The 26578-nt window shown below is 36.3% G+C and overlaps 3 protein-coding genes across 4 annotated transcripts in view; 2 read left to right on the top strand and 1 right to left on the bottom strand.

Annotated features, from left to right (window-relative positions):
• Positions 1 to 26578, bottom strand: part of LOC133521624 (death-associated protein kinase related) — a 359879-nt gene that overhangs the window by 212935 nt on the left and 120366 nt on the right. The window lies entirely within an intron of this gene.
• On the top strand, positions 70 to 5403 carry LOC133521623 (uncharacterized). The gene is made up of 5 exons (XM_061856691.1): positions 70 to 241; positions 1838 to 1968; positions 2522 to 2725; positions 4375 to 4771; positions 5171 to 5403. Exons 1-5 carry the CDS (start codon positions 175 to 177, stop codon positions 5281 to 5283), a joined length of 912 nt encoding a protein of 303 aa, XP_061712675.1. The 5' UTR covers positions 70 to 174; the 3' UTR covers positions 5284 to 5403.
• Positions 5394 to 9582, top strand: LOC133521622 (uncharacterized). The gene is made up of 2 exons (XM_061856690.1): positions 5394 to 5472; positions 5841 to 9582. Exon 2 carries the CDS (start codon positions 6267 to 6269, stop codon positions 8592 to 8594), a length of 2328 nt encoding a protein of 775 aa, XP_061712674.1. The 5' UTR covers positions 5394 to 5472; positions 5841 to 6266; the 3' UTR covers positions 8595 to 9582.

Below are 26578 nucleotides of genomic sequence, written 5' to 3'. Positions count from 1 at the left end.
GAATCAAACAGTTGTGCCAACACCACGGTGTTTGCGCGGGGGGCGGGGGAGGGAGAAAGGAATTGCGCATGTCACATGAAACGGCCATTGCGCCAGCGTCTTTCGTTCGTTGTACCGGGTGGTGTTTCTATGTCTATAATTTTATTGTAAAAGTGTGCTTAAAAACTTGTGAACATGGACGAAGATGTAAGAAAACTTTTAATCACATGGAACCTCGAGGAATACATGGAAATTTTCGAAAGTAAGTAAAAAGCTGAAGTTATGCCCGAAATTAATGTTTGTCATGACTCGCCTGTATTAATTATTAATAAATAATTATGAATGCTTTGTATTCAATTCCGCTGCAAAATAATTTTAGCCATATACTCGAGGTGTGGTTGTACTTACCTAGTTTGTGTTTGATATCTACATAATTATTTCGCGTTACGACAAACGCCATATTTACTGTAACATAATGGCGTCATTTGATGGCTATGCATTTTATCCATATCATTTATCGACGGGAGTGGTATTATAACTCATGTATTCATAAAACAAGTAGCTTGAGCAATTCTTTTGCCTTTTCTAACTAGGTTGTTTAATAATCAAACAAACAACAAGTACTTATCTCAAAAAAGTGACCTCTATAGGGAGCGTGCATGAACTATAGGAGGCAGCACAGGAGCCGTTAGATTTTTGGCGCGAGGCGTAAATGTGATGTTTATTGTTCCAATGTAGCCCACGAGATGGCAGAACCTAACATGCACAACAAAACACGTGACGTGTAAATTTACATGTTTATTGTTCCGATTCAGGCCACAAGATGGCAGACCCTCCAACGCGCACGGTCCCTATAGAACATATTTACTTATTTTCGCCGATTTCGGCCGATTTCGAGCCCATTATATGAATGAGCAACACGTGCTCGAATTTCTAATAGCGTATTGAACAGGCGGTGTCCTTAATCATAAAAAAAATAAAATTCACGTGCTTTTCTACCAACAAAATATCTCTATGTATGTAACTATGTAATATAACCTATGTATGCTTTATGAACGTGTTATTACTAACTTTTCTAATTTCAAAGCTTAAAATAATTTGTATGCGCAATGATGATTATGACACTGTTATGCGTATCAAAGATATGACTTAAACTTTTATGCAACCCAATATGGACCCATCATTATGTTATAAGTAGGTAGAATTTATTTTGGACTTCAAATTAAGAGTAAACAAATTGTGATTAAATAATCAAAAAATTAAAGAAGTAATTTAATAATTTACTTTCCAGAGACACTACTTTAACTTTAAAATTAAAAAAATAGTGACATCATGACATATGACCGCCAACCTTTACATTCAACTGTCATTTGCTACGGTTTTGCGTACTCCATTGCGAGGTATAAATTGACAATGTCACTACTTAGGCTACAACTGCATTTTTCTTTCTTTGGCATATGATAGAGATGCAACCACAAACCTTAGACCGTAGTACCTACAGTCAAGGGCAAACTAAATTATCAGCTTTGCTTTAATCTGAACCTTCCATATTCCATTGTGATGAGACAACATCTACTCACCTTTACATATGTACGACTTTGTTCACATGAGTTTGGAAATATTTGCGTTTGATATACACTGTATCTTCACTTCAATGATCATCATATATTGGGTACATAATACCTAAATAATAATGTAATACATCTTTAAAGAAATTAATTAAGCCATTAACACAGTGGTTCTTAACCAGTGGTTCCCAGACCACTAGTGGTCCCTGAAGGTACTGGTAGTGGTCTGCGAACAGTGTAAACAACATACCGTTTTTGACTTTATGTGCAGTTACTGTTTTATTTTTCAGAAAACAAAATATCTGTAGATTGCCTCAATTTACTAGATGACAGCATGATACGGGAATTGTTTCCTACTATTGGTGACAGAGCCATATTTCAAAAAAATTTTCAAAATTGGAAATCTATTGCTCTTGGACAGGTGAGCTAACTTAATACCTTTATTAAAACATAAAGAACATACTATAGTTACTTAAAATGTTAGCAATATTTTACTTTAAATTCTGCTGCCATCAACTAGAGGGTTTCTGTAGCTCAGATCACAGATTTTTACTTCTAAAAAAATTTTTGTAATATACCTATATTATTTTTAATTAGAAATGTATATTTCATCTAACTAGAAATATGGCCAACACACATCAGTTAATCATGCTATTACTTCTTTTAAATATGATGCATTTAGTTTTCGATAGGTTTAGAAAAAATGTTGTCTATGTCAGTGGGTTCCTAACCTTTTTCAACTTTCAACATTATTACCCCTGTGAACTATAAGGGATGATTATAAATGTGAAAGCCTGTCTGTCTGTCTGTTATCTGTTCACGCTTAAACCACTGTACCAATATGAACGAAATTTGGTATGGTAAGAGTTTGTTTTCAGTGTTACTAAAGTAGAAAAACCACTCTCACATATAGACTCCACATAATATGTAAAATGTCCACACGATAATTTTAACTTATTGTTTTGTTATGCCAGTTTTCAGTAATGAACATGGATGTTGATATACTCCAAGAAAAGCATAGGAATCCGTTAACTGAAATGACAAACATAGAATTATTTCAAACATTGATGAATACAGAAGATGCACCTGAAAATGCGAACAGTGATACCCCAAATCCAGTCTCTCCTTTGAAAGTTATGGAAAATAAACAAGAAGGGATACAACAAAGTAAAGATAATGTACGTGTCACTTCATACTATTTACTCCTTTCTCATTTTCTTTTAGGTTAACTGGAAGATATCCCTTATAGGGATAAGTTCGCCTTTGTGCAAATATTTTATATAATATACTTGTATTTTGTTTTTAACCCCTGACCAAAAAAAGGGGTTTATAAATTTGACCGCTAATTGTGTTTGTCTGTCCGCGGCACCGTAGCTCCTAAACAGGTGATCTGAGATGCGGTTTTTTTTATTTGAAAGCCAGTTTTCTAGTGGTGGTTCGTAGACATGTTCAATCAAAATCGGTTCAGCCGTTTCAAAGTTGGGTTTTTTTTAGATTTTTAATTTAATTTTACTTGTTTAGGTGCAATAAAGTGATTAAATACGTAAGTACAATAAGGTAGTGTTTTCCTTATTGGTAGCCATATTGAATGTGGTGATAGTTAGGCCATACTGAACAAACGAATTGATAACTTGAGTATAGTTTTTCCAATCTATGAAATTTGGTAGGATTACAGCTGAGGCGCACCAAATTTCACCATTCGAATTTGAACAGATTGTGTGGAGCCAGAAAACCCTCAAGCAATTAGCAGAGAGGTCTTTCTATTCTGGTCAATAAGCGAGTTCTTCGTTCGAGGCGGACTACTAGTTCATACATTTCGACTTCTATCATCAGATGTAAACATTTTGTATGGGGGGGAAAAAAATTTTTTTAACTTTCAACGTTTGCCTGATAGTAAAAGTTACAGTTCAGTCAGTATGGCCTAATTAATCACTACGTAGAATATGGCTAGAGGTAGAAAAAACCCCATTATAATTGTAGGTATGGCAAAGTGCCGTTTGTAACATAAGCAAAAAATGAAAACGTAGATTCTACTTCTCAAACGAGACGATTGTTCAGCGACTTTTAAAAATAACTTGTGGTTTGGTTTTTAGCACATATGAAAGTTTACTTGAATATGCAGTGTATTGTGAATTATGTCTGTAAGGTGACAAGATTGACAGACAGTTTCTTTATATAGTTATTATAATTAGTTATTTGTACAACAAGAGAGCAAAGTTCGTTTTTGTTTTGAGTGTTAATTTTGAGTCCCAAGTGCGTGAAAGGTGATGGACACAAGAGCATGCATGCAAATAACTTTGATCTTGTGTTGTACATAAAACATTTCACCTCAGCAGTGAGAAAATTGTCACTTCGGTGCTACTGGTCCTAGATATTGAATATCATTATTTGCAAAATCTAGTGCCTGCACCAACCTTTCTTGCGATTAGGTTCACAAACTATCCTTAAGCTCTTTTATCAGCCTATGCAAGATGCTAGAAAGATGATGATTGTGGTAATTAATCAACTTATCCTCATAGTAGTGTTAGTATGGAACAGTAAGCAAAATCGTTTTACCTTACTCTTAAGAAGTGAGCTAAAATTGAACTTGGCTCATTGAATTCAAATAAAAAAGTAACCATTTTCGAGCATCTGAGGTGAAAAATAAATCATCTAATAGTATGATGTTTAGGGTTTTAAATATCCCAATCTGATTATTTAAGTACCTTAGCCCCTCATCAGGTGCTATTCACAGTTTTGGGTGTCAACCAAAATTTACAGTAGATGTATGTATCTCATCATGCTGACATAATAGAGTACAGCAATTAAAAAATATTTTGGTTTTCAGAAACTTCTGGATTTACTGCAGTCAAGCGCAGAGGGCAAAATTATACTTTCCCTGCACAAGGACGACGGTTTGTTGAGCAGCAGCTCTAGGAGAAGGATATGTAACATAATAATTAAACATTTACTTGGGGATGACCCCTCAAAAACCAATATTCCAAGTTCTGTTCTGTTTGATATGGCCAGTCAAATCAAAGAAGTTTTTAATAAAGAGAACATAAGCACATACTTCATTCCGTACATCAACAACAAGAAATTGAAAATCAGAAGATGTGCTAAGGGAAAGCTATATGATTGTTTGCAAAATAGAAAAAGGGAGTATCGTATTGCCGCGAGAAAAATGTCACATACAAGTACTCCAGGATCTTCTACCACTGAAACTAATGAAGAGACTGAACCAGGTAAAATCAACTCTGACTTATTTATAAACTCAAATATATTTTATGCAATAGGCTTCGTGGGCACTCTTACATGTCAGGCTTAAATATTATAATGATATGACGAGAGTAATATGAAAGTATATACATACATTGTAATATTTTTAATACACTGTTGTATAACAGCCAATTAAATGAAATTGAAGTCGGTTAAAAATTAAGTTACAATTATTAGTATTACAGAGATGTATGGACTCCATAATTTAATATTGTTTACTTTTTTGTCAACTTATCTTAATCGATTTTAGTCATATGCACTTCCAGTTCATGTGTACTTTCAGCTTGTACTTACACTGTTATATTGACAAGAGCTATAGCATTGTATTTATAAATATGAGCAGATATAATTTTTTTCCTTTTCAGAGGACGTTTCGGACGATGTGGCTTGGATTAAAGCGTCAACTGAGCCGTGGAAACTACTCGAACAAAATGGAAAACTACTACAAAACATAGACTTGAAGAAACAAAAAACATGACTGTAACAGAATATATGGCACAATATCCAGGTTTAAAGAAACCCACAGGATTTCACTTGCTGACTATAGACTTCGATACTATGTACCCTGGGACCTCAGACAATCTATACAAGTACTTCATGCTGTCAAAATAATCTATTTTCCAGTTGGCAAGCAGCAAACATAAGTTGGTTAGAGAAAAATTCCAAGGTAACAATATTTAATTACTTTTTGCTGGCCTTTTCTTATATAAATAATGGCCGCGCCTATTCTTATATATTTAAAAATTGCCTTTACACTTAAGGTTTTTTAACATGCCGTCGGCGTGTTGTGCTGTATTGAAACACGTGAGTTAGACGCAGCTTGATCTTGATCACACTATTCACACTGCGATAGTAGTACGCAACTCTAGTACGCCGGCGCGTGGCGGCTGTCTTGGTGCAGCCTGCGGTAACGGCTTGGGCCGTGCTTTGTTTTCTTTACCGGCTACACACACAAACGACAAATATACCTAACAATCACCAATTTTGTCTATACAATGCATCACCTTAATAAAAACTTATTTTGTTTGTTTTTAGGAGTCAATGCAGAAGAAGCTGATAATATTAATGCATTATTTACGCTGACGCTGCTAGTTGCTCAACCTCTGCATAAGAAACCAAAAAAAAGGAGCTGGAGGCCTTCAAAACAGGAGTCTAAGGATGGGTTTATTACCCATGTTACAAGATACATGAACTTAAATGAGACCATCAAACAAAGAAGAGAAAAATATCTACAATATGGTATTACTTTCCAACCTACGATATTTATTGTAGGTGAAAATTTGCAACATATTGAGCAGTATTTTGTTGTTGTGGATAATACATTTTACACTATGCATACCATTATGCAAGCGGTCGATGTGTGTTTTAAAGCTTTCCAAGCACTGAATTGTAAATATCCGGTTGAAAGCGAACTTATTTGGCTGTTTATACAGAGAGGGTTTTATAAAATAAGAACATCTTATGACAAAGAATTTGTTTCGGTTAACTCATTACTTGCTGATTTACATTTACTTGAGTAAAATGCCTAAGTGCTTTATATGCAAATTGGTCATTTCTTCTATAAAAGACTTATGCCATCACTTCAAATACATGCATGGTAATCATAGTTTTGATTATTATGAGTGTGCTGAGGAAAGGTGTAATAGAAAATATTTTTTAATTAATTCATTCAAAAAACATTTAAAAATCCATACCTCAATTAGTGATGATGCCGAATACCTTAACGCACATCAAAATGTAAACAACTTTAATTCTGATAATCTGATTCAGCATAATAATTGTAACGAAGCAATTTCTGAGTTTTCTGATTTGTCAACAGCTCACGATTCAGGCACTGCCCAAACGGCGATAGATTTTGAGAGTTCTGTACTTAAATTCACAGCTAATTTACATGCCAATACTTTGATCCCCAGAAATGTAGTTCAATATGTTACTGAAAATATGAATACCTTGGTCTCCGACTCAGTAATAAAACCTCTTCAAAATATGTTGTCGCAGTGTTTGTCGCAAAGGCAAATATCTGCCGAATGGGCTGGACGTTTGCAGAGCCATTTAGATAAATTTAGTGATTCTTTTGAAGATGTAAGATCTGAACATGTACGTTTTGCTTTGTTCAAGGAAAAAGGTACTTACATAGAGCCTGAAGAATATGTTCTTGGTCAAAGATTAGAAACCAGCTATGCTAATAATAGTTTTAAATTGGTACCTACTACATCCACAGGCCAATTCATACCACTTCGACATGTATTAAAAAAATTTTTAGAATCAAGTAACGACTATCAGCAGATTACCCAACACTATAATGATTTAAAATCTTCCAATTGTGACGTTATACAAAATATAGTCCAGGGTTCTGAATGGCGAAAAATGGTTACTTCTTGTAGTGGACAAATTGTTTTACCCCTTGGACTATATTTTGACGATTATGAAGTAGGTAATCCTCTTGGTAGCAGAGCTGGTGTACATAAACTAGGTGCTGTATATATATCTATTCTTTGTCTGCCACCGCACTACTTGTCAAAGCTACAGAACATTTTCTTAGCATTACTTTTCCATTCATTCGACCGTCAACATTTTGGAAATAGAGTAACTTTTGGTCCTATAATATCAGAATTAAATTTTTTGAGTCGCCAGGGAATCGATTTGACTTTTTCCGATGGAACGCATAGTAAAGTTTTCTTTAAATTAGCTGTGATTTTGGGTGACAATCTAGGTTTACATAGCTTAATTGGTTTTACTGAATCCTTTTCTAGTAACTTTTCATGTCGAATTTGTAAGATACGTAAAGAAGACCTAAGGTATGCTCATGAATGTGACCGTGATTTGTATCGTACGATGGAACAATATTTAATTGATTTAAACCAAAGAAATGTATCAGAGACGGGCATCAAAGAAGAATGTGTATGGCATGATATCGATGGTTTTTCCGTTATCAATAACGTGCGGGTAGATATAATGCACGATTTACTCGAAGGTGTTTGTAAATACGACATGTCATTTATATTGTATTATTACATAGAACAATTAAAATTATTCTCATTAGATACATTGAATGGAAGATTAACTTGTTTTGATTATGGACCTGATCGTAGCAATCAACCACCCTGTATACTTCAAGAACACCTTCGTAATCAGTCCATTAAAATGTCAGCATCGGAAATGCTTTGTTTTGTAAGGTATTTTAGTTTGCTAGTAGAGGATTTGATACCAACGAATGATACCCTTTGGGAGCTATATTTACATCTTAGAAAAATACTTGACATTGTGATTTCTAATCAATTGCAAAAAGGTACTATTGATTTTCTTAAGTTATTAATTTCTGAACACCACAAATTATATTTACGAATTACTAACAAAACGTTAACACCAAAATTTCATTTCTTAACTCATTATCATGATATGTTACAAAAATTTGGTCCATTGGTATCTATCTGGTCAATGAGGTTTGAAGCTAAGCACCGATTATCAAAACTTTCTGCAAATGTATCTAGCAATAGAAGAAACGTTTGCAAATCTCTAGCTATTAGGCACCAACTAAAGTTGAATAACTTGTTTCTCAATAAACACCTTGAAAAGAAAGTACAGATGGGACATAACCGGCCAGTAGATGACAATATAAAAGAAAAAATTATGAACAAATTAAATTTAAACTCTGCATTTATTGAAGAGTATAATTGGTTGATTATTAGCGGAACTAGGTACAATTGCAACTTAGTGTTAACGTTAGATGTAGTTAACGATGGGATGCCTATTTTTGGTTCTATTAATAGCATTTTTTTTGTGCAATGATGACATACTATTTGAGGTAAACCTTTTTGAAACACAGTATTTTGATGAAAGACTTTGTTGTTTTGTAGTTATTAAGAGTAATGCAGAGACTGAATTTTTCATGTACGACAAACTTTATAGCTATGTCCCAAATACCATGACACGTAGTCGTGACAGTAGAACAACTTACGTTACTCTGAGGTCTTCAATATAATTATAAGACTACAGTACCGGCCAATAAAATATCACCTTTATTTTGTCGGTACAACTTTTTAAATATTTGTAAATGTCTTCCACCTCAGTAATAATAGTACTTTTATGCGAGGGGTGAGGATAATTGATTTCATGCAGTGGTTTATTCATAAATGTTTTTTGTTATATATGTACAGTCAACTACAAAAAGATGTATCCATATTTTCAACTTATTGCTTTGGAATAAGATCCAAAAGTGGATACATCTTTTTAAAGTTGACTGTACGTAGTATCAGAGAGAATAAAGACATAGAGTGAAATTTCACGAAAAAGTCCTAGCGAACTTACCTAGACGTTATTTTGCTATCCGACACCAGGTGTCGCCATTTTTTAGTCAACAGTTAAAGGTGGCAGTTAAGTGGATTATGGAAAAGGTGGCGCCACGGAACCTAGCATCAAAATGTTGTTAGACTTTGTCACTCTTATGTCTTTATTCTCTCTGATAGTATATAGCAAAAGGTGATTTATTATTCGCCGCTGCAACAGTATCACTATACTTATTATTTAGCTCAAAGAATATCTAATTCGTACATTTCTAAAACAGCACGTTATTTACAGTTACCCCAGCAATATCTGATTGCCTCGGTGCTCATGTTTGGGGGAGTACATGTTTAGATATTCTGGAGCACTTTAGCTGCCCGGATGTTACTGATGGTTGCTGTGTACCTACTGCAAACCGTTTTTTTTAATGATTTATACACAAGGTCAAGTTGGATAAGTGGAATACTTGTATGGAATCTTCATACTGTTTCAATTTCCCGGAGCAAAAAAACTATGCTTTACTTACCCAACCTGACTTTATTAATAAGAAAGTACAAATTTTACACTTGACATATGGCGAGTTCGTTTCATCAAATGATTATTAAGTCACAATTAAAACAATAGAGATTGTTAATCAGTGTAATGATTGTTAGAAGATTCCTTTTTTTTTTAATACTCTGATAATCCGTTGATAATCCATACATTCCTTACTACAATATGCAAGGAAAGGGTCTAGCAGGCTAATCTAGCAAGACTGCCCCCCACGAGGGATTTGGTTATACTTTTAGGTGGAGTAGTGGCTGCACCTGAGAACACTGTGTATGTCTAATATCAGTCTTCGAGTTTCTTTTGTTTCAGATTTATTCACGATTTTGTTACGTATTGAGGAGGATGTAATAGGGCTTATAATGCATATTTTTACAGACCATCATTTCCTTAAAGTTGTGAAAAAAAAAAACGTTTTTTCGGTAATTTTTTTTTGCCACTTATGGAGACACAACTACCAAATAACGTAATACATTCAAAAATATTTTCAAATGTCATGCGTCATGTCAAAAAAACATTTACTATATCATATCAATATTATCAATAGAGTAATAGTAGCAAATGAGTATGTAATACATTAGTAGGTAGGACCATTGATTAATGACATATGTTATGTATATACAGAGTATTATTCCAACGTCTAATCATATTGAACGAGGTAATTACTTAGGTCATACTCAGCAACTGTTGCTATGGACCAACACCGAAATCTCAAAACATTTTTGCCTCCCCGTACATAATGTCCACTTCAGACTCGTCAGAAAATTTTCTTTTGAGATATTTGGGGTTGGCCATACAGTAAAAGCTGCTCAGTATAGTCTATGTAATCTGTACCTATATAAATATAAAAACACTGTATGTGACATATGTCATTGATAAATGTCAATGATTTATTTTATAATGAACAAAAGACGATGTAATTTTTTTTTTATCTTTGTTTAAGGATATGATGTAAAAATATTCATTATTATTATTATTTTGGTTTCTCTCGCAGGCTTGGTTGAGCTTTGAGCTGAAATAAAAGTTTACCCTCGATTTTTTAACAAAATCGTGAATAAATCTGATTCAAAAGAAAATCGAAGGCTGATATTATGTTCTCAGGTGCAGCCACTACTCTACCTAAAAGTATAACCAAATCCCTCGTGGGGGTCAGTCTTGTTAGCATAGCCTGCTAGACCCTTTAATTCATACTGTTCTTGAAGATGCTTTATAATTTGAAAACCAATAATAAAGCGTTTGATTTTATTACTCGTATTATTTTACTTTTAAATTGTCTACCATTTGTAAAACACGTAATTAAGTTTAAAGAGCGAAATGCTGTTCTCTGTTTATGAATTTCGTGACTGAGAGATACTTTACACATGTCTATTAAATTTAATAGCCAAACAATGGATATTTTACATCGGTATAGGTATTATTAGATCATAATCATAAAAAAAGACAACAGCATTTTTGGTAGTTTTAGCCTGGGTTTTTTTTATACTGCGTGTACTATACTAAAGACTTGTGTCCATACACTCGGCTAGTCTATTTATTGCAAAAGTTGTGACGTGATAGATACCATCGACAAAGTTAATTTACCAGTTAATCCTATTGCATTGGCATAAGGTTGACCAATGGTCTGAGAGGGCTGTTGTTTATACTATTAGATGTGCCAAATTTTTGATACTGGTTACTCAAAACAACTTTTCTAATATAACAGATTGGCTGGGTGAAGTATGAACTCAATTTTTTGTTAGGCACACGCTTATAAAGATCTATATTTACAAGAAGAGCAGTGTACTGGTTATATATTGTTCACGTAACCAGAACTCACTGTGCTCAAGGGACTTCTAAACGCGCCATATTTTGACTGCAATATGTGGCCGGCCACCAATAGTTGCCGGCCACATATTGCAGTGAACATATGGCCCGTTTAGAAGCCCCATTAGCACAGTGCGTTCTGGTAACGTGAACAATATATAACCAGTACACCGCACAAATCGTTTAGTTACACATACTAAATGCCTTGTTATAACAACACAACAGGCATGTATATGTTACTGTATTATTTAGTTACCATTACAATCCGTCTTATACCTACTACTAGTGTGGTCTGGTTACGTGAACAATATAACCAGTACACCGCACAAATCGTTTAGTTACACATACTAAATGCCATGTTATAACAACACAACAGGCATGTATATGTTACTGTATTATTTAGTTACCATTACAATCCGTCTTATACCTACTACTAGTATGGTCTGGTTACGTGAACAATATAAAACCAGTACACCGCACAAATCGTTCCGTTACATAAACTAAATACCTTGTTATAACAACAGGACAGGAACGTATATGTTACTGTATTATTTAGTAACCATTAACAGGCCGGCTAGTTGGGTTTACTAAAAGTCTTATACCCACTACTAGGGTGTATGGGTATACATTACATTTCTGCACTTTATGAATTACTATACGGTTCATAGAATTAACAAATTTAATTTAACCAGAATGGTCTGGTTTTGTTTACAAAGCGTCCTGTCGTCACATATACAACAAGACAATATAGTACAGCTAACCAGATTCTGGTTACCAGTACCAGGTTTTTTTTTCAGTGTTATCTAAACCAGAACTTATCGTTATCGTATCTCATTCTTCGAATCGGGCCGTTAGCATTTGAAAATATGTGTCGTATCTTATACATAATTACTTTTACAGGGGAAAGTAGCTCCTATTGGGATTAGTACAGTTTTCTCATTATTATTTTTAACGACAGGCATCAATTAACGTTGCGTACTTAAATTCCGAATAACTCATCGATAGAAGAGCTGGATTTTACACCTTATTTCATAATCAAACATTATAAATATTCAAACTTATTTTCCGCGCTATAAATAAAACTACACCATTCAACCGGGGCTGACATACCAAAACAACCACTATATGAATGTTTAAGCAATTTCATCCGCTGTGAGCGGTGCAATTTAGGAACTACCTAACTGTTCCAGTCTGAGGGATTTATATGAATTTAATTAATGAGACTTTACTTAGGTTAAAGCGAAATGCTAATTCGTCATGTACATATTTGACGACCGGTCTGGCCTCGTGGGTAGTGACCCTGCCTATGAAGCCGATGGTCCCGGGTTCAAATCATGGTAAGGGCATTTATTCGTGTGATGAGCATGGATATTTGTTCCTGAGTCATGGGTGTTTTATGTATTTAAGTATTTATAAAATATTTATATATTATATATATCATTGTCTAAGTACTCTCAACACAAGCCCTATTACTATTATTAAAGCCCTATTATTATTGAGCTTACTGTGGGACTTAGTCAATTTGTGTAATAATGTCCTATAATATTTATTTATTTACATATTTAAGTAACAAATCCCGCACCTTCTGACGTACAGACCGACATCGCAGAGCAGTAAGTACTTGATACAGTCCTGTTGAACGTAGAAACCTAGATACTTACTACGGGTGATTTTATATTTAGCCAAAAGATAAACGATTAGCAAATATTAACCTAACCTTACTAAATCTTAATGCACAGCAAAACAGCATTCTTCTGTGCAAATCAGAATTTTTGGAATTCTTTGAGAGATATCTTGAAGAAAAAGTCAAAATATTTGATAAATATTTAGGGACGATTAAAAATATTTCTTAGCCAAAATTGCTCCCGACGAAATCGTGGGCATTTATTTCAGAATTTTTTTAAATCTTCGGCTGCAGGAAATAAAAGTCAAACCTTGAATCTGTGTATGATACTTTTACATATTTGATGCAGACGTCTTATCCGATAGCATTCAAAATACTGTATATAACCATATTTTTGAAGTTTCTTCTTAACTGGTTTGAAATCATGAGAAAGAACGAATAAATCTATAGCACATAACACTGACAGCTAATTTTTTTATTTAATTATAGTACTGTAACTATTATTTATTTACTGACTTAAATGTTTCAAAACAGTTCTTTAAACTGCGTTTACATTTCCACTGCAGGTGTAAATGTCTAAACATATCAAAGAATTCCGCGTATTATTTTCCCTGTCCTGACGCGTAGGCATCATATGACGTCATCGCCTGGATTTGACGTTACATTTTCGCTCGTTTGCGCGTTCCACATAAATACCACCGCGTTTCCAGGTTGTGTATTCCCTACGTTTTACAATCGCAGGTGAGTTGAAACCAGTATTAACAGCATACACACTGCGTTTCTCCAGAAATGTGAAGAAAATTCGAAGAATGAGATAAGTTCTCATTTAGATATCGTTTGTATGTCGTATAATTGATAGAAGCAGCTCGATTCGGGCAACCAATGCCACTTTGACGTTAGAAATATCGTAGATAGATCTTATTGGGATCACAGCGGAATCGAAATAACTCCAATTTTGACATGTCGTCAACGCGCATGTAACTCCTCTGGAGTTGCAGGCGTACATACGCTACGGAGACTGCTTACCATCAGGCGGGCCGTATGCTTGTTTGCCAGCGACGTAGTATAAAAAATGTCGTTTAGTTAACGATCTTTTGAAGATCTTTTCAAGATCTTAAACGTGTATTAATCATTCTTCGAATCGGGCCGTGCCTCGCACAGCTAAACTGTGGAAATAACTGTCGCCAGCCGTATTTCCGAACCCATATGACCTTCCAAGACTAAGATACAAGCCTTATTGAGCTTGCTGTGGGACTTAGTCAATTTGTGTAATAATGTCCTATAATATTTATTTATTTTTATTAAGACTTACTCCCATCAGTCCCACCATAAAGGCCGGCAGCGCACATGCAATATGCGTCCATGGGCAACGAGATTTGCTTACCACCAAGCGATTCGTCCGCTCGTTTGCCGCATAAAAAATATCATTAAAAAATTTGCTCAGCATTCGAGAGACCTGCTCGGTGTGCAATAGGAGCAGAAAAACAGCCTTTGTATTCTTTTACCGCAATTATCAGGGTAGTGAGGATGCTATTGGCAGCTTTTATAATTTCTGCAAGCTAAAACGAAAGAGATCTAACTGCATTTTATAATGCAAGCGATTTTGCTTCCAATGCTATGAACTTAGATACTAAAATGGCTGGGATTTCTTGTAGATATGTCTTATTTTGGCTCTGCTGATATTTTAACTAACAGACATTGCTAGATTTTAGAATTGAAAATAAAATTATTTCAGTGTGTGGTTATTGCATTTTGTTTTCACATAAAATATCATATTATTTTAAAGTAGGTAATTGTGAGTTTCCCTAGATGGCTGTTTTATTATGATAATCATTCCAATTAATTTAACAGGTTAACAAATTCAACGCAGGCTTCGTCAGGTTACAACCACAAATCAGCAACAGGCGTCGTCATTACACACAAAGAATAAAGCTATCCGCAACGAGCTTCGTCATTTTCCCTTATGCTAATTATGATAATTAACTTCATTCATTCATTTGATTATTATTGTACTCACTTTTTTTATTAGTTTTGACGATGCGTGTCGTAATGTGTGGAAGTCCGCGCTGCGAATCTGATGATAAATATGATATTTTTTAGTTAATAAAGAATGATATGCAATTGAATTACTTTATTTTAGTGTATTGCGCGATGTAGACATGTCCGAATATTATATTCTAATTCCGCTTCTTTTTATTGTTTCAGGTATGCATTCTGTACAAAACGAGACATATTCAAAAGGGTATAACTAATTTTGCCTCTACAAGTCCTGAAATGAAATGTGTAGAATACAAGTTATGTTTGGCGAAATCTAATTCTCAAGTTGACAAAGTTAGGGAGATACCTATCTATCATTTAAGATAGTAAGTTTTAAGCAGGGTCTCAAAGGCGACCAGTGGTCCATAAATCAATATCGGTCGTTTTACGTCCAGACCCGTTATCTACGACGCCTCGGGCGTTAGGGGACTTCGGGTAAAGTGATATAAGAGCATTATATTATAGTAGTTATTCACAAAAATGATCTAATTTTGGAAAATCTTGAAGCGGCGTCTCGTTCTAAGATGATAAGATAAGAACATCAGTCAGCACCTGAAATAGCTAAGCAGGCCAGGTATTCAAAATTATCCTGCCACGACTTTTTTGTTAAAAGCACAAGATGGCTTGTGGCACGCAATACATTCTCAACGTCCTCGCGCGTTAAGCTATTTGTGAATGAAGCTTTCATAATATTACCTTAGACGTACAAACCAAATATGAGATAATCTTGACATCGAGAAATAAGAAGTACTTAGAGTGCTCACTCCATACATCAGTTTTGGTACCAAAACGCTTATTATTTTCGGAGTCGACATCTAGCATCGAGTAGCGGAACGACGAGCGAGGAATGACGAGATCTTCTTAATTCTGTTTGATCTTAATGATCTTGGAACAACAGTTGCGCCTAATCTATATCATATACGATTTTTGTAGTATAACCGTATCCTGCTGGGCAAAAGCCTCCCCTGTCATCTGCCACTCGTCACGGCTTTTTGCATGCTCCCGCCAGTCGCCACAATTCGGTCGCTATTCAGGCCCATCTTTCTCGATGCATCCGAAAACGTGTCCCGCCCTTGCATCACTTTAAAGGTCTTAAAGTGTTCTTAGATAGGTAAAGGCAATCATTTCGGAATTCTGTTATGCGAGCATATTTATCACATAAATGTTTTCTGGAAGCTTGTTGATAAATAGATAATTGTGGAAAATAGGTACCGAGTAATTATTACGAGGTATCACGCAGAGTTTCCCTCTTGCCTGAAATCAATTAACATTATTTCTTACTAAAACAATAAACAGATATTGTACTAAGCACTTAAGCCTCGCTCCTTTTATTAAACCAACAACAATTATTAAACATTTCTGAACTTTCCGTACAAACTTTGACAGTCAGTTTCATAGTGTAACCCCGCTCTCCCTAGTCGGTCGAAACCGAAAATATCCGGCTTACACCAGTATCGCCGAGGAGGTTGGAAAGATAAATTGGGGGAAGTTCTCTTTGACAGGACAAAATGGATTTTTTCTTGTTAATCAAGATTATATTAACACTTGCCTGATTAATGTTAGTGGGTGCTTTAAGAGTAGATAATAACTTAATAAACGGTGAGGGGATTGTTAGGCAATACGATTAAAAGTATAATGTTAAAATTTACTAACATTGACACCTGAAAGTACGGGGTTCGTTTGCATGAAATCCGGTAGTTCTGATTTTTTGCAGACTTGTTTATGATGTTGGCCCAATGAATAATCCAAATTTGTGTCCTCGAGTGCCGAACGCAACATTGTCAAAAAGCGAATAAACCACGGAAAAATTGAGCGGTTATAACCCCAAAGGACTAGTTTTTGATAGTACCTTTTCAGGGCGTTTTTATAGTAGACTAAATTTGCTACAATACGAACGTTCAGAATGATATTTGAATGATGTTATTTAGTTATCGTGCGTTTCGCCCGCGCCATCAATCACATCAGTTAGATGTCATTCTAATGTCAGTGTACGTTCGAATTGGCCTGTTAGACATTGTTTTTTTCGTATGCCTTTGCAAGCATTCTTTTTTATTCCCGGAATAATAATTATTTTCCCTGGGACAAAAACAACATTGCTTCGTGCTACAATATTTATACAAACCCGACGGTTATACAAAAATATACCCATTTGTTTTAGTCACGGATTATACCATTCAGATGCGATACGTGATAGGTAGATGTAATGTTATGCTGTGTTTTGGTTACATGCAAATGTTTTGATTCAAAAACGTTTTATTACAGGTAAAATTTTATAAATGGTTTATTATTATATCCTTAATGCTGAAATTATTAATTACAGTTAATAACAGTAATATTGTCAGGTGACACTAATTGCAAAAAGAAAACAAATATAAACCTTGGTTCGGTACCAGTACGGTTCAATATGGCTCTGAACTTGTGGTACTAATTGGGTCAAAATTATTTTCGTTGTCTCGTTTTTTGTCCCCAAAAAATGTGACGGAGTGGAGCTTTTTGTATGAGATGAAATTTTGTTTTTCATTTAAGTATCTCATATAAAATATAATCTACAGCTAGAAAGACACACAATAGCACGCGACGTTTTTATATATTATTTGACCCAATTTTTGAGGTATGGTTGTCACCTGACGATATGAACTTTAAAAGATCATTCCTCTAGAAATTGTTTTATCAATTCCATGTATTCAAATACGCGCTGCATCAAAATTGCTGGTTATTCTTATTGGAAAATTGTTACAGTTTGAAGGCACTTTCTAATCTCACTAAAGTACATGTGCCTTACATACATAACATATTTCTCATCTTCTCCCGTAGCTAGGACCATATTGTTACTCCCACGCACGCGAGTCAGCACGTACAAAACCGATCGAACTGTCTCATTTCCATAGTTACGTTCGCCTCGTAATAGGGGATGTAAAAAATATTCACACCGATGCATCGGAGTGTGGTGCACGTGTAAGGAGGCAGATATTTGTGGTTTTATACCACTAAGGTTATTAAGGCAACCTTTCTTAGCAGGTTTTAGTACAGTTAATAGAAGCAAATAGAACAATGGCATAAGCATCTGCCACGCTGTAATATTTTTACACAGAGATATAATATACAATTCCCGTTCAAAAGTATCTGTCACGGACATCTATTTTAATAAAGATATATACTGGTAGACGCTTATGACTTGTAATCACATCCATTATTTGTTGATGCTGACTATACATAAGAGTCCATACGCTAAGATAACTGCTTAATATCAGGCGGGCCGTATGATTGTTTGCGACCGTTGTGGGATAAAAAAGCTCGCCAACAGATGAACCGATTTCGATGCGGTTTTTTTACGTGAGTCGCATTCACGTATGCGACTCACGTAAAAAAACCCGCTTTTTTCCTTGCTATGGTGTTTCTTAACTATGTTTTGTAGAAATCGATCCAGCAGTTTGAAAAGTATCAGCTCTTTTCCAAAATGATATAAAGCATTCTTAGCATAAATGGTTTTTTTTTTGCATATAGCGCAGGGGTTTGATACATTTTTAATTTAATGGTTATTGTGATAACAGCATATGGCTCGAGAATAGATACCTACTCATTTCTTTTGTGCTTTGTAATTGTTAATATTTTCATTTCCACTTACTTACGCTTATGACTCGTGCCACACTTTCGAACTATGCGGTTTTTCCGCGAACTTTCACTAGCGCCTTCCCACGTGTCGCTCGTTCTTTCATTATAAATCCATTTTTCAGTGATTTTACGACGTTCAAGCAAAAATCACTCCTAACTCTATAGCTGTAAGATTCGTCCTAAAATATTGTACCAAGCAGATGTGGTTGCGATACGCTCAAGCCAAATTGAACCCTATCGTTATAATGATTAGGTTCTATCGCAGCTCATCACTTAATTGATATGATGGCACGCGACCGCGGTCAATGAATCTGAATCTTAATTGTATGGAGCTTTAGTTCAGTTTTGCTCGGTGGCTGGTGGAAAGCGAACGCGAAAGATTTTCTAGCTTCGTGATGTTACCTAAGATTGTGATTGTGTTGTAATGAAACGAAGATGATTAGGAAAATAATAATAGAGGAAGGTAAATGAAAAAGTAATATTGTGCAACGTAAGAGAAAGAATTTTATGAGAATTAATATGGTAATATGTTTATTATACCTACCAAAAAGGACCGACAATGATATGTAGCCATTTCTCGATAATTTTTGACGCGTTTTATGCAAATCAAAGACGTTTTTCATCCACCACTACCTCGGAAATGTTTTATTTATTCTTTGAGTTCAAAAATTTGTTTAGACAAATATTGAGTGGGTTCCCCTTTTGGTATGATAGACTTTTTGTGTTAGTAAGACTATGAAAAGTAAATATTTAATTTCATCAAAAATTAATTTTGTAATGTTTCACCGAAGCTTTGGAATATTTCTTTGCTCGCGAAAATTATCCCCTGCGGTTGCGGTTGCACCAATGCGGTAGAACAACTACATCGACCATAATTTACGAAAAAACCCTTTTCCTGTGACCGAAACTCATCAGCACCAAAGCAAACAAGAAGTAGCCAACCCAAATAAACACGGCATCCCATTTCGGGAGCTGGGAATACGATACGGATAGTATTGTGTTACCGCGCCCTTAGTCAAAATGGGGCAGAGGGTATTTGGACATTTGTGCAAGGGGTTTCACACACTAACACGTGGACCGAGGATGGTAGTGGGTATTTTTCCGTACCCCTATGAACCTAGGGCAAGTACTTTTTTTACAATAGAATAGCTTTGCTGCTATATAACTTTGCCAAACTGGTTACATAGAGATGATTTTGGCCATTTCTGTAGCTATTCTACAAAGAAAGAAAGAAAATACATTTATTTATGACAAAAAATGTTGACAATACAATATATAACATTTAGCGCAAAATGCATAAAATGGTCACAACTCAGCATGTAGCTGGCAAAGCCAGCGCTGTTTTTCCTGTGACCCAGGCGTACGCCACAACTACGCTACAGCAGTATTGATTTACGGGACAGGTAAAAAAACGTGACGCTTAGATACGGTGCTAGTCCCGTATATACGGGGCGTATGACAACAGTATATATGGCTCTGAAAATAATGCTTAAAAAAGAAACCCCGTAAGAATCTGGAGGGACAAACAAGCGAGCCCTAATATACACCGCATCCCATTCCGAGAGCTACACATACACCACATACGAATGTTTTTTTTGTTACTACGCCCTTAGTAAAAATGGCGATGCGGCTGTTGGCTGTGAGTGGACATTTCGTACCAGACGGTGTCACGCTTTGACGATCTGCTGCAGTGGATTGACTTTTTCAAATAAAAAAAAACCGTGGATCACTTATTACTTATTAGAGCAAAAATAATTATCTATGAAAATAAAATAAAAAAAGGTTAAAAATTACGTATTTTGCAAGATTCGTGACGAAGAAAAGGGTATGCAAGTGCACCATTTTGTTACTAAAACACACCTAACTTTTAGTAATATTTGAAGGGTTGTAGATAGTGTAGATACGAACCTTATATTTACTGTAAATTGTATTAGAATTTACCTCAATTCTGGTAAAGGTAAGGAAGGAGCCCGTCACATTGGCACACCGTCTGATTGATCACATACAAACCCATTTTAAACACATGGTTGCATCTCGCTGCGGTCGTAGCGCGCCGTACAGAACAGATAACTCAGTTACAGTACATCTGCTCATAGGTTATATAAGTCGTTAATGTACATATGTCAAAAGATGTTGCGATTGGCCAGTGAATATTATCTCTGCCCTTATTTCTCGTATGCAATAATACATTTACATTTCCGATGGTTTTCGTAATCAAACTACTGAGAAAGAACCACGTATGTATCTCCGCTGTAACAACCGGACACTGCGGTCGGTGGCAATCGAATGGCTTAATTCTGGGCCTGAGTGCCGGTGATAAACTACTAGCACTATTACACTATACATTACATTTACGACACATATTAGCTAGCGGCCTAGATATCGTGTTTGATCTATACCGAGGAAGAACCACTGTATGTATCTCCGCTGTAACAACCGGACACTGCAGTCAGTCGCAATCGAACAACTTAATTCCAGGACTGAGTACCGGTGATTAACTAGCACTGCACATTACATCTACGAAACATAGCTAACGCCCTGGATACCGTGTTTGATCTATACCGAGGAAGAACCACTGTATGTATCTCCGCTGTAACAACCGGACACTGCGGTTGGTCGCAATCGAACAGCTTAATTCCGGGCCTGAGTACCGGTGATTAACTAGCACTATTTACACTGTGCATTTACGAAACAAAGCTTTATGCCATATGCCATGTGTACATTATTTTTAACTCTTTAGTGTCTTATGTAACTTCTAACAACTTTACTTGCGGAACAGTTGTGTTAGCGTTCTTATTTGACACTTAAAAAGTTTGAATATCTTAGTTTACGAAAGTTTATTTTTTGCCGCATCCAGCGTATTTGCTTATAGATCTCTCACTTTTGCGTCACGCGTATGTAATATTTAATAAATTGGCTCGATGTTTTATAATCCTCTACATACTAACTACAAGTTTCTCTTTGACCCAATGAACGACAGGTAGAGAATGCCTTAATTGCAATAAAGTGTACAAACTCGTAGATAGATAAATACAATTTGACTGGTTTATCTCTCTCCATGCCATGCGTGCTGCTACAATAGCCCTTATTTCGACACAATACAGGGAGGTCGTGAGACTTCCTTGGCGCTCAATACTTTTAATGATTTGGTTAGCAAAATAAATGCAAAAAGGAGATCAAAGATGACTCCAGTATTTTGGATCATATACAAGATATACTAAGTACATAAAACTTACAGACTTTCCTTGCTATCAAATTTTATTTTGCCGCGAAACCCGGAACTAGGACTTAAATTAATCATGTCCCTTTATTTTTCACCCGGCGTCCGCGATAAGCGAGTTTATTGTTAACGGCGTACAAACAGACAAACAGACAATAATTAATTCCCGGCACGTACTCGCTCCTTCGTAATAAATCAGGCTTTATTATGGTAAGTTTGTTTGGGAACTGGCTTTTGTTCATTACGGTGACAATACTAATGATCTTTGTTACACTGAATATTAAATAATCAGTTCTTCTTTAACTAACGTTCTTTTATACCCGTCGTAGGGCTATGATGGTCGGTTCTTTATCATTTGTCACCATGCCTGTCACGTTCTAATAAATATGTATGCGCGAAAGTGACGGGCATAGTGACAGGTGATAAAATGGAACCATGCTGCCACCGGGAGTCTTTATTTAAATAAAAACAACAGTATTAGGCACCCTTTCATATTGTGTAGTGGTCAAAAGTCGTGGATTTAAACTTCGGTTTTGCTGTACCGAGCAGAAAAAAGACGACTAAAAAATCGGTCAGGATCGTGATCATACACAAACAAGAGGGCGATTAAGCGATATTTAAATAAAATGGTAGCTGAAATTAAAGATTAATTGATTGTGTTAGATGTGAAGTCTAAGAATTGATTTGTTTGACATGATGTCAACGGCCACTTTCTATCACCACCCCGCTCGCCGTCGTCGGCAGGTTGTTCATCCTCGCACCCTAGAGCCTATTTAAATGGTGGTGCACTGTGCGGTTTAAGAGGAATTTCTTCCGCGGACATTCCGGCTATGGAATGAGCTCCCTGCCGATGTTTTCCCGAGAGTCTACAGTATGGGGTTCTTCAAAAAAGGAGGGTAAAGGTTTTAAAGGGTCGGCAACGCGCATGCTGTAACACCTCTGGAGTTGCAGGCGTCCATAAGCTACGGTGCCTGCTTACCATAGCCTTCAGTATCGTCAAACTTAAGTGGCAGTGGGCGGGACACATTGCTCGAAGAACTGATGGCTGCTCGGGCAGAATGGTTTTCGAGTGACGACCGTGTACCGGAAGACGTAACGTGGGCAGGCCTCCCAAAAGGTGGACCTGGTGAAGGTCGCCGGAAACCGTTGGATGCGGATAGCGTAGGACCGTACGTTTTGGTGATACTTGGGAGAGGCCTCCGTCCAGCAATGGACGTCTTTTGGCTGCTGATGATGATGATGTAATTTATGTGACGGACGCAACTGTTCGTATAACCTTACTTTTTGGCAGAACCTTTCGTATGTTGCCTGCAATACAGCGACATCTCCATATTTTATTATTATTGGAGATTAAATCTTAATTAAAAATAATAAAGTTACGTTTTCTTTCTTTAAAACATTTGATACCCAAGTGGCCATACGAGGCCGTAAGAGTATGCTTTGTACTTTGAGGGTTAAACATATTAAAATAATTATAAGCGGGTTACTCATTTAAACTACGTGACTCATTTAAAATAATTTAATATGGATTTATAAATGAAATAATTGACTGTTGAAATAAAATCAGGAATTAAATGGTTCAATAAAATAATCCGTTCAGCCTCCCAACAATCCCGTCCCATTGTGGCATCCAATTTCGCTATTCTTTTTACCTTACTGATCCATTCGGTCAATGAATGAACTGAACAGGAATGAGTCCAAATCTGTTTTAGCAACTTGATAAGGTTTTGATCTTATTTTGACCTGACCTGAGTCCATGTCATCACTACCGCGAAAAACAAAAATCGAAATTGCTTTATCCGCCTCTTTATCGCTCGAATTTGCAAGAACGATAGAGAGGCTGATAGTTTTCTCAGGCATCTTACGCACCAAGAAAAGCAAGCGGGAGGCATAACGACACGGCTTCTGATTGCACTTCTTGGACATTACTCAGCGTGAACCGCTATCGCTGATTGGTGCTCACGACATGATCAAGGTCGTATCAACATAATGAAAAACCGTATTTAACCATTCAACGGCCTCCTAGCTAGCTTAGTGGGTCGTGACTCCGCCTACGAAGCAGGAGGTGCGGGTTCGAGTCCCGGTAATGTTCCTGAGTTATAGATGTTATCTATACATCGTCATTTAGTACCCATAGTACAAGATTTTCTTAGTTTGTTGATAGGTTGATCTATGTAAGATTGTCTCGAAATATTTATTTATCCTTCTTCAGTCGGTCCTTCAATGCTGAGGATCGTGACATCATTTCCTTCTGTTGAAGACCAAGTTCCTCCATAAGCTTCTATTCCTCATCAAGCGCATGGCCTCATGCAGATTTAATTGCATAACAGTGATTTGAGCACACCATCTAGTAGGGGCACACCATCTATTTATTTATATCAAATTGGTTAATTTGAATCGGCACCCGAACAGACTGTATTGCCAACAGCAAACATGGCGGTATTGAAACCGTTTGAGCCCCGCGTCTGATTAAAACTTCTACTTCCGCCCTTTGATGGCACAATTCGCAGAAATTGTATTCATTTAGTATTAGGTAACCGTTTCGCAATTTCATTTTGTTGAGTAATTAGTGCTATAGCTAATGCTGCGCCATGTCTACTACTTGTATATTACAATATTTGCCATTAATTATATATTTCTCAATGACGACGACCCTATAAATAAACATTATGAACGTTGTGTGTCGTGGACCCTATGGTTGGCTATGCCGAAACGAACTTGCTTTTAAGTAATATGTGCCCTATAAGCTCTTGCTTCTAAATGTCTATGGCATGTGGAAGTGACTGGCATACTGTTAATTATTAAGCGCCACTTGCACAATCCCACTAACGCCGGGTTAACCGGTTAAACCTGGCGTTACCATGGTTACAAGTACAATTTGACACTGGGTTAGCGGTTTAACCGGTTAACCACGGGTTAGTGGGATGGTGCAAGTGGCGCTAAGAGTCCTAGCCTAAAAACTTCTACGTATGAGGATGCATGATTGGATGACACTGCGTATCAAAATTATCTCTTCTGATTACTTTACAAAATAAGACATGTCTCTATCTGGTCTGTTATAAATAAACTGTGGCTTTTGATAAGTAAAAGTATTAGTATTATTAATTGCTTTAATTTTAGTGTTTGCAGGTGAAATATAATGTTAACGTATTGTTGTAATCGCCTAACAATACAATTCCCTTCGTATCTCATCTCCATCATCTTCGTATCTTTTTGACTGATTATTACCTACAGCATAAATACCCACTGTTTCGTGCCACGTTCCTACATGTTTAATTAAACTACAGCTATTTTTAACTCACCCTTTTATCGTGACTGGCTATTTTAAAACTATTAATCATTGTCTATCAATCATAACCGTGTACATGAGAACGATTCGAACTAACAGAAATAATAATAAATAATAATATAGAATTAATTAATTCTAGTTAAAAAGGAGAATGTAATGCTATAAAAGTATAAACTATTCTCAACTTTAAGGCAAAACAGTGAGATTAGTGTCAGATGCCATCCAGTATTATTTATTTCATAATAGTTAGTATTTTCCTCGCGTTGGTGTGGTGAAAAAAATTGTGTTTCACTTGGAGGCAAAGTTTGTTGAACCCTCGTGCCTTGAAACCCTCGTAACGCTCAAGATTCCACTTCTCGAACCACTCGTTACGCTCGCTGTTCAATTTTGGAGTCTTACGCTTGTTCGGGTCGTAGGCCTCCGGCGATATGCACTTAACAATATATCCTGCTCACCATGACCTACGGTGCAGAGACATGGACGCTCGCCAAGGAGGCTGTGCATAAAAACCGTGTAGCACAGAGAGCCTTGGAGCGCGCTATGCTCGTCGGTATCAAGATTCAAGATCAAGCAAGGAATATCGAGAATCGTCGCCGCACCAAGGTGCTAGACGTGGGTTGCGTCATTACCAAACTAAAATGGAGTTGGGCGGGACATGTTGCTAGGCAGAGTGATGGCATGAGGACTAAAACGTTAACGGAATGTCGGCTGCTTTTGAGTGAAAGAAGCCCCTGGCGTCCGTTGGCCCGCTGGGTGGACGACATTCGGAAGATTGCAGGTCACTTCTGGTTGAGATTAGCTCAGGACCAGGTCAAGTGACGTACTAGAAGAGAGGCCTATGCTCAGCAGTGGGCGATAAAGGGCCGATATGATGATGATGATGATAAATAAATAAATAAAAAGAATACGTTTTACAACTTTGTTAACATCCAACCCACTGAGCACTGATCTTGCCCGTCCAGTTGATCATTAAAGTTGCATGCATCAGTAATCTCGTTAAATCTGTTAAGTCTGCGTCGGATAGTTTACATTTCATATCGATGTTCATTTGCTTTCGAGGGGATCGATTCAGATATACATCCCTTTAGTTTTGATTACTTTTCTTGTCTAGGGTCACTACATGATAAGCTAGGAGTTGCATATTCCGTAGTGACCTTGCCTACAAAGCAGGACGCCCCGGATTTAAATCCTGGGCAGGGCATTTATTTGTCTGCTTATCACAAATATTTGTTCCTTGGAATTAGGTCGATCAGTGTAAAATTCTCTTATAATATTTACGAACTTAATTATTTTGCGGCAATTTCTTAAACTTTTTTTGTAATGCTAAAACAAAATTTTGTGATGAGTAAAATTTAGATCAT

The sequence above is a fragment of the Cydia pomonella genome, chromosome 9 (assembly GCF_033807575.1).
Source record: "Cydia pomonella isolate Wapato2018A chromosome 9, ilCydPomo1, whole genome shotgun sequence".
Classification (NCBI taxonomy): Eukaryota; Metazoa; Arthropoda; class Insecta; order Lepidoptera; family Tortricidae; genus Cydia; species Cydia pomonella.
Note: the sequence above shows the minus strand (reverse complement) of the source record. Positions and strands in the feature narration are given on the sequence as shown.

Coding starts and splice junctions, on each gene's coding strand:
- LOC133521623 (XM_061856691.1), top strand. CDS start 175: ATGGACGAAGATGTAAGAAAACTTTTAATCACATGGAACCTCGAGGAA. Junction 242..1,837: donor ATACATGGAAATTTTCGAAA/GTAAGTAAAAAG, acceptor TTTATTTTTCAG/AAAACAAAATATCTGTAGAT. Junction 4,772..5,170: donor TAATGAAGAGACTGAACCAG/GTAAAATCAACT, acceptor TTTCCTTTTCAG/AGGACGTTTCGGACGATGTG.
- LOC133521622 (XM_061856690.1), top strand. CDS start 6,267: ATGACAAAGAATTTGTTTCGGTTAACTCATTACTTGCTGATTTACATT.